Raw genomic sequence first — 9,358 nt, 5'->3', positions numbered from 1 at the left:
CTCCCTCCCCCATCCACCACCCCCTTCTCCATTTTTTTTTTTATTCTCCCCTTTTCTCCCATCATTTCCTTAGGACCAATTTCAGGTACATGTCTTGGGTTTCACACAGAGAAATAGGTAGCTAGATGTCTGATTAGGGACTTCATATGTGTGGAAGTCCCCTTCATTCTGCCTTAACATGAATTAAGCTTTTAATGCATTATAAAGCACCATATCCAAAGCAAGATTAAGTCTAGACTGTATTAAAAGAGGCATATTTAGAAAATTAAAACATCAAATGCCATGTTTGGGTACCTTAGTGATGCATCTTTTAGAAGAGGAATCGAATACTATGGGCCACCTTAAATGTTACAGTCTGTGTTTCTCTGCTAGAATAGAATTAAACCAGTGCATATCAGCGGGCATAAATTGGTGTAAAAAAGAGGAGAATCTGAAGTTCATTGTTTCACTTCTGCCTGGTTCCAGAATGGCATGAACTCAAAGGGGGAGCATTACCTAAGCCTCTGTTTTACGGAACATGTTTCTGTCACAGAAAATAGTTTAGGGTTGCTAATTACCGCTGCAGTTAATAAGCCATGAACTTCACTTGAAGCTCATTGACTGAAGTGGAGATTACAGGGATTTTGTTGTTTCAGTTAACGATCAGTTCTTCAAAGTAGCATTTCTTGTGAGATGCTGGATTCTTACTGATCATGGAAGTTCTTGAATTACACTGCATTTATGACTTTTTTTGTTATTAACTAATGTTGCAATTGAGTTTTTCTGTTTTGTTTTGTATTTCGGATCTGTTTAGCTGAGCTTGGGGATTATGATCCTGATGAACACCCAGAGAATTACATCAGTGACTTCAAGATTTTTCCCAAGCAGTCACAGAAGCTTGAGAAGAAAATAGCTGAAATGCATAGAAATGATTTCAGGTAATTTAGGATGCTGTTTGGTAAAGAGGGAGCTAAGAAATACTTTTATCTGTCTCTAAATAATGTATGTTAACTTATGAGGGTTTGTTCCTTGAATTTAAAATAGATGCTTTACCAATATACTAATATGCTGTATTTGAAAATGCAGTTTCAGCGTAGTGGGTTTTCTTTTCCTGTTAACCTTCATTAATGTTAGCTGATTCCTGCGTGATGCTCGTAATTTAGACTGCATTTGCTTGAAATGTAGGTCTGGTTAGTGGGAGTGGCTCACATCATGAATGCTGCTCTGATTGATTAGTGGAATAACATCTTTCATTTAGGGATCATGCTTATGTCTTTTGCTGTGAAGTTTCTGTATGTAGTGTAATTATAAAATTCTTGATAGATACTGGCCTGTCTGAAACTGTAATTAAGTTTGTTAACATAGCGGTGAATTACACAGAAATGTATTGAAATAACTTCTTTGGAAGCCCAAGGAGGTGAGATTCAGAACTTCACACGCTCTTTTTCTGTCCTAAACTTTTAATAGTGCGACAAAGGGGAATGAAGAAAGATAGATTAATCAGTCTTCTGCTTTCAAAGTTGAATGTGTCCCTGAAGTATGGTGTTTCAGGAGAGAAGTAGCAGTGTGTTGTGCACCTATACCCTCTGCAGGATCATCAGCGAATGACATGCACAGTAGTCGTGACAGTAGCTTGCATGATGCCCTCAGTCATTTCACTCAGTTAAGGGTAGTTCTCAACTAAGGAGAGGACTTGGATGTGAAGAAAATCAAATGAAAGCAAAAGATTAATTACATGAAGTAGAAGAACAGTTTTTGTTCAAAGGTTATGAGGTTCTTTGCACTTGCTTACAACCCCTGTGTTTTGTTTTCATATTGCAATTTGTGGAGACGCTTTGCTTAAGTATATGAATACAATTTATGCAAAAATTGGATTGTGGGACATAAAATTCCTGGGGGAAAAAAAAATAAAAGAAAACGAGACATTTATTTTCACAGGAGTTAAATCTTATAGCACTTTTTTTCAGAAGCCTATCAAATGTTCTTCAACCGAAGCACAACATTTGTGACAGTAAGCTTGCCAGTATTAATATGTCTTCTATTTTTTCCTTCCTGAAACCAATATATTTTGTTTATATTTCTTTCTGTGAAAAAATGTTTTAAATGGCATATCTACATCTAAAATTTTTAGACCTGTCCAGGCTGCACTTTACACAGACCCACAGAAGCAGCCTTTTAGAAAAGAAAACATAATTTCTCTTACTTTCAGCTTTGCTCCATACATTGGCTGCAGATTTCCAAAGGATAAATTCAGCCTTTGAAAACCAAGTTCTTTCATCAAGTAACCAAGGTGCAATTGGAAAAATTTTGATCAATTCAGTCTTTCAAGAACAGACTAGTTCTTTTTTTAAGTTAGGAGAAGGAAAAGAAGGGTGGTTGGCCAAAGCTGGTGTTTTTTGTGTTTCATAACCCTGGGAGAGATGTGTTTTTCTGTGGTGGTGGTGTTTTCCCTTCTGCATAATTCTGCCCATCTATTTTGAATTTGATCAGCTAGTTCCTCCATTATGAATAACCAGACACATTTTTAAGCTCATTTTTTAAACCCCCTTTCCTTCTAGTGTAATGTTCCTGACCGTGCGACAGTAAATGCTACAAGCCTTCACACAGGTCCCCTCTGGGATTCTCTTAGTCCTGGATTCCTCCCATCAATGGCTGCTCAGCGTGTGAGGATGTCCCCTGAATTTCTTCAGTAGTCTTGGAGAGGGACACTATTCATTATTGCCTTTTGGAAATCAGATGCTACCAACCCAGCTTCTTTTGCCTGTGGATCTGCTAATTTCTGCAAAGAATTCCAGGATGTGATTGAGGCATAGCTATAATTTACAGCAGAACTCTCCTCATATATCCCACTTAGATGTATATGTTTCTTCATTCTCTTTCTATTCTAGATTTTACCAGTTCATATGTTATGAATGTTAAGTTCAGTGGCTTACAGCTCTTTGCAGCACTCTTGGAACTGTTTTCTTTCTTTTCTGTTTTCTTCTGCTTCTGTCAGCATCTGGTTACAAAGACTGTTTCAGACCTGTCTGGATAGCTGCTGTCTGGCAATTTTCCACTGTAGCTCTGTCTTCCCAAAATAGATTATCCTATTACATTTTTAACATCAGACATTCACTAGTCACATAGAAGTTTTACCTTTTTCCAGATATTTAATTCCATGGATCTCTATTCTATGAGTACAAATTAATAAAACATATCTGTCATATAATGAACTATATATATAGTGCTAGATGATCAGATTTCCGTATCTAGCTGGAAAAAGATGATTAGAGAAAGCACTGAGCTTGCAGGCTTCTCTCTAGTATTGATCAGCACATCTGTTTCACTGCAGTCAGCAAGTTCAGTTTTCTGATAAGAATTAACAAGATACTTGAGCAACGTGTTAGCTGAGAGCTAACACGTGAGGGCAACAGCAGAGACTAAGAGCCATTTTAATCCAGCTGCCATTCTGCTACCTTCAGAAGAGTTACCTCAGAGTTTCAGCACTGCACATGAGTCTGGTTCTTTGTTTTCTTCACATGTTTAAATAAACGAAAGTCATGGCATCTTTCTCCTGCAGCAGGCTCCCATGTGACCAACCAAAGCCCTGTGACTTGGAAGGGGCCAGTTCTTCACTGAATCCTGTCTCAGCATCCTTAAGGCCTGTTCACTAGGCACATCTTTTCTTCTGTCCTACAGCATGATGGAGAATGTGCCTTTTGAAAGGTGCATGAAGACAGTGAAAGGAATGCTTGGGAAGCAGAGACGGTGCTGTGACAGCTGCTAGTGACTTAGTGTCTTATCTTCTGTCATTTAAAAGTCTTGTTCTTATTAATTAGAACAGATGTATGACATGGTGCCCCTATTTCTTATCCTTTGTGGCTGTGAGAACATCACTGGATTTTAGCAAAATGTGACCTTTTATGTAACTTTCCACTGCATCTAATTGCAAAGATGTTAATGTGACACACAGAAGGGTATGTCAGCATTATTGAGCTGTGATTAATCATCTCGTGCATTTTAATTAATTATTCTTCCCTCATTGAGAAAGGGAGAGGTACAGGAGTAATTTCACTGAACCTTACCACTGGTGGGGCAAACACCTGCCTTGATTTCATCACAATGCATATTCTGATTTTCCTGTTATTTCAAGTAAGTCCTCTTTTGAAACATGGTATACCGCTGGGAGGTGAAGAGATAATGCTTTATCAATAATTTTATGATGTAATATATGAGGATGCACTAGGAACTGATGAGACTTGGAGGCTTGTTCTTAAAAGAATTCAAAATTGATTTTAATGTCATGGTTTTGGGTATGGTTACAACAGAGCATAGCGACTGAAGTAACAGCTACATTCATTTCTGTTTCCCTGCCACTCTTATCATAGAATCATAGAATGGTTTGGGTTGGAAGGGACCTCAAAGATCATCTATTTCCAACCCCCCTGCCATGGGCAGGGACACCTCCCACTAGAGCAGGTTGCTCAAGGCCACTCTTAACAGGTTGGAAAAGAACTGGGCCATAAACATCCAGATATTCTATGAATGTATTTTGGTATACCTTCTTCTTCTAGTGAAGTGAATGTTAAGGTCTCTCCCCACGTTGTTCATTTGCATGTCCCTTATCCCTTGTAGTTAGATGTGTGCAAGTGTTCATAAGGTTGCATTGTAAATCACATCAGTGAAATGATCCAGGTTAAAAAATGACTTACTTCCTTTTGACTTGACTTCTATGCAAAAGCACATGGAACCACACATTCAGTTCTCGCCTATTTTGGCAGTACTAAAGAAATTTAATACACTGCACTGTGCTCAGTGTATAAAGCCATAGGTTGTTTTTTTATTATTTCTGGTTACCAAAAGCCCCCAGCTTAACAAAAATATAGTGAAGAATTCTGTGTAAATTTGGGGAAAAGCAAAATAAAACTAACCCATCAAATGAGGTTAAGCAGTCATGAAATCATCTAGGTACAGGAGAGGAAAAGCTGAGTGAAAGGTTAATTCTTCAAGCATAACAGCAGGGATTACTAGGATTACTAGGTTTTTATGTGAAAGATCACTCAGGTGAGTTTAATAATCTCTTTGGGATTTCAGGTTTTGTTTTGTTATAGTTTTTTTTAAACACATCAGGAGTTTGCTCCCTTCAGGTGTTCCCCAAGGAGCTTTTCCATGGCAGATTAGCACTGTTTGTTTGGGCAACCTGCATTAGAAGCTGGCCCAGTTTTGCTTCTAGCTATTGCTATTGGATTTTGTGGGCTCCTCTTACAAAAGGATGGACTTTGTACTTACTTATGCACCTTTGTCAGTATTAGTTCCGAATCGACTTCTGTGGTATTGCAACTGGATTTGCTTCAGACAACCAAATTAAACATTAAATGTTTTCAGTGCAGTCACATTCCTTTCTCTCTTTTCCAAGACAAAAATTCCTTCCTATGAATTTATATTGAATCTTATGTCCTTTAGCAGAACATTATTACTCTGAAAAAATTCCCAGGCTTTTTAAAGGTACCTTTTAAAGGTACCTCTCAGCTAGAGCTCCCTAAGGCCTGGCACCTGGAAATAGACTACCAAAGAGAAGATTCACATATATCCCTGCCAAGGTGATTTATATTTGTAGGAATCATGGGGTTTTCCCCTTTTTTTCTTTTTTGAAAGGACTCAGTGGTTGAAAATACAGATTTTTTTTTTTGTGTCCTACCCAAAAACTAATGATATGGTTTTACTTCTTTCTGATATGAAATATTGTGCCCTGCAATTTATATTAAAGTGTTACATAAACAGAAATTGATTTATCTGAAAGCCCTATGCAGATGTTAACTTTGCCCAGTAAATTACAGAGTTACATGCCTTGTTCAAGTGTTTTCTAGGCTGACCTGATGTAGGTAAATGCAAGGTATTAATTATTGCTTGGCATAGCCAGTCTGAATACAGGTTCAAGGAGGTTGAGTGCTACTGAATTGGCTGGTGTCTCCCTTGAGTGTATCAATCACTCCAGATTTTGCAGAAGTCGTATGTGGGAGAACGTCTTTTGGGAGAAGAAAAAGTTTCCTCTGAGGGTGTGAAATCACTGCTGTGTTCTGCTGTTCACTACCTCAAAAACAATTTAAACTTTTAAGCTAAAGGGTAGTATTTTCTTGAAAACCAGAGTAGAAAGTTAATACTTGTTTTTGATCCAAGCAGCGTCATCTACACTGTAACTACTTGGGGGGGATTTAAGCACTTTTTACTTCCTCCGCTGCTCTGTTACTGTATTTCCTTCACTACAGCATTGGTTATCATGGGTGCTCAGACTCTGGTGCCAGCAGGAGTACGGGATTTCACAGTCTCTGCTGATCTGGCTCTCCAGCTCTCATGCAGACACAGAGCTGTCAGTGGAGCCACTGGCAAGCATAACTACAAATGTTACTATCAGAGTATATTCTGGGAGGCTGTCCTAGAAGACTTGGCAAGAGTTGCTAGAAAATGCTTCTCTTTGTGGGTGTTAATATTGTTTGATCCAAGATTAAAGCAACTTCTTTCATGCTGTTGAATGCATTAAAAAGTGATAAAGCTAAATTCTCGTTTATCAGGTCCAGAATAAGGTGGATCTTTTATTTGATTTAAGAGCTTCTTGCAATTAAAACCATGTATTATCTGCTTTTATGCATTTAATGCTGGCAGCACACTGATCTACACCTATATTTAGCTTCTTGTACTACCCTAATCACATTGGTATCTAATGGCCTCATATACAGGAAGGGACTGCAACTGGAATGACATACGCTGTGCTCCAAAACTTGCAAGTTATGTTACAGGAGACAGAAGCCACTTTGCTGGGGACTGAGGATCTACTGAGGTTTACATGGACAGGGAAGTTTGGAAAAGAGCAGGACTTGGGTTACAGCAGAGATAGCTGCCTTCCAGGCTTAAGGAGCCAAAATCTTTGTAGTTCTCAGCTATACAAAGCTTACCAAGGACTTTGGAGAGCTGAGAAGTACGATGATGTGTAGTGGGAGTTCACAGGCAGATAGTGGTGGCAGCTGGTCAGGATCCCACCTACATTATAGCCCTGGCTGCACTGAATGCCCTCTTCATTTCAGCCTTGGTAGGCCATGCTGGCTCATGTACAGTTTCCCAGTGTAGGCATTTGGAGTTATCCATCAGGGTGTACGTTGGCACATATCACTGCAACTTCAAAATGATCTAATTTTCTCTGATTTATAATCTTGTATTAAAATGCCATTGTGTTTGTTGTAATAGGTGTAATAGGTTCTTCCTGTGTTGAGGACTCCAGAGCTGGACGCAGTACTCCAGGTGCGGTCTCATGAGAGTAGAGTAGAGGGGCACAATCGCCTCCCTGGACCTGCTGTCCACGCTTCTTTTGATGCAGCCCGGGATGTGGTTGGCTTTCTGGGCTGCTAGCACACATTGCCCGCTCATGTTGAGCTTCTCATCCACGAAAAACCTCAAGTCCTTCTCTTCAGGACTGCTCTCAATCCATTCTCTGCCTAGCCTGTGTTTGTGCTTGGGATTGCTGTGACCCAGGTGCAGGACCTTGCACTTGGCCTGGTTGAACTTCATGAGGTTTGCACAGGCCCACCTCTCAAGCCTGTCCAGGTGCCTCTGGATGGCATCATTTCTCTCCAGCATGTGAACCACACCACGCAGCTTGGTGTCATTGGCAAACTTGCTGAGGGTGCTCTCAATCCCACTGTCCATGTCTCTGACAACGATGTTGAACAGCAGTGCTCCCAGCACTGACCCCTGCAGAACACCACTCGTCACTGGCTTCCACTTGGACATTGAGCCATTGACTTGTTTGGTTTTATTCTGCTATGTTTTCCTGGTGTATTCTTTCACTCCATAATTCTTATCAGTTGTAACTTGACTGACTGAATTTGAAAGATGGCTGGAATATATATCTATTAGAAATTTGAAAAAATGGATTCTCCGGGTTACCTAGATCCTTTCCCTGAAGAATGATACATGTGTGTTGTTTCCTCAAAGCCTTGTTCTTCTGAACCATTTGTTTCTTACAGAAGTGTGCTTAATACCAATTAAAATTAAGGAACCATACTTGTAATTCTGGATGCACTTACTAGAAAATGGTAAGAATTAGATGCTGTTTTATTGGATCGGTGTTTGCATGGCACAGAGAGTATTGCCAGAAGCTTTATGGTAAGGAGCAGCTTTACCTGAACATGATTTTAATGGAAGGTGCAGGTGTAGCAGTAATCTCTAGAGAGGAACTGCACAGACAAAACAGGTTTCTTTCCCCTCTTCCCAAAGGTCTGATACAATGAAAAACAGAAAAGATATATCAATACTTGTGATTATTCTTTTAATGGAAATTCCAGGCAGTATTTAGTAGAAAGGATAATCTATTTGACTTGGGAAAGGTAGCTATTTTTATTGTAACATTGACAATTTTTTAGCTTTAGGAAAGCTTTATTTTGTGTGTGTATGCACATGCACTTCATACCCCCCCTGGGAAGAGTGGTTGTTTTCTTTACCAAGCTAGTTGTTGCCTGTCTCATGGTGAGGTTTGGATTCAGGTTCTGCGTATTTAGCATACTGCTGAATTCAGAATTTCTACAATATAGGGGTTCCTTCATCACCTGAAAGGACCTATTTCATCTGCCTCTCTCCTCCCTCCCCACCTTTTCTTTATCTCGGAGAAGGCTTTACAGGTCAGGTGTGTCTGGACCAGAAAGATTAATCTACTGTGATATTAAAAACAGATGGCTCAGTAGATGTCTCTGTATCATGGGAATAGATTTTAAATTAATAATAGGTAAATTAAAACTGCATCTGCTCTGTAAATGTATTCTGTCTGTTGAATAGGCTTAAAGCTGTCTGCGTCACTGCATCAATTTATGAAGTAAAGTTGAAATACAAATACCTAAAGACAGATTTCAGGGACAGCATCTTAACCTGATCTCTGGAGCACACAAGCAATTTGAAGTGTTTTGGTAGAAGGAGTTACAGTGTGTAGTGTAAAGTAAAACCCATAAGCATTAATAGACTTAGTAAAAGAGTTTGATTATTGTTTTAAACGGATTGCTCAGGTTTTTCTCATCCCAGAATTCTCTCTATCTAAGAGAAATAAAAATGTTGTGGTACAAGTTAAAATCGGTATTTGAGTGGTCTGAAGTTGTCTAAGTTTTATATGTTCCAGCAACATTTCAGCAATTCATCTGCTTGGCAGGTGATAAGGTCTCTTTCCACATGTACAGCCATTTAAAGGCTTTTTCCTTTCCCACTGCCAGTGGTCTGGGCAGTTCTAGGGGAGCAATGCTGCTGCCTGGGCAATGTGCAAAGCCTGGCCTCTCTGTTCTGAACAAACTGAGCCACAGCCTACAATTAAATTTCATTTACCAGTGTCTCAGTGCTCTTTTTTTTTTTTTTTTTTTTTTTTAAA

At 39.3% G+C, this 9,358-nt stretch overlaps 1 protein-coding gene across 1 annotated transcript in view; it reads left to right on the top strand.

Moving 5' to 3' along the window:
• FRMD3 (FERM domain containing 3) overlaps window positions 1-9,358 on the top strand; it is an 81,178-nt gene that overhangs the window by 36,193 nt on the left and 35,627 nt on the right. Inside the window, exon 5 of the mRNA XM_014936833.1 lies at window positions 794-917. Coding sequence (XP_014792319.1) covers window positions 794-917 — 124 coding nt within the window. The remainder of the gene's footprint in view (window positions 1-793; window positions 918-9,358) is intronic.

This window comes from Calidris pugnax, unplaced genomic scaffold (genome assembly GCF_001431845.1).
Source record: "Calidris pugnax isolate Ruff unplaced genomic scaffold, ASM143184v1 scaffold2, whole genome shotgun sequence".
NCBI classification, from domain to species: domain Eukaryota; kingdom Metazoa; phylum Chordata; class Aves; order Charadriiformes; family Scolopacidae; genus Calidris; species Calidris pugnax.
The sequence above is the reverse complement of the archived record's forward strand: the minus strand, read 5'-3'. Positions and strand labels throughout refer to the sequence as shown.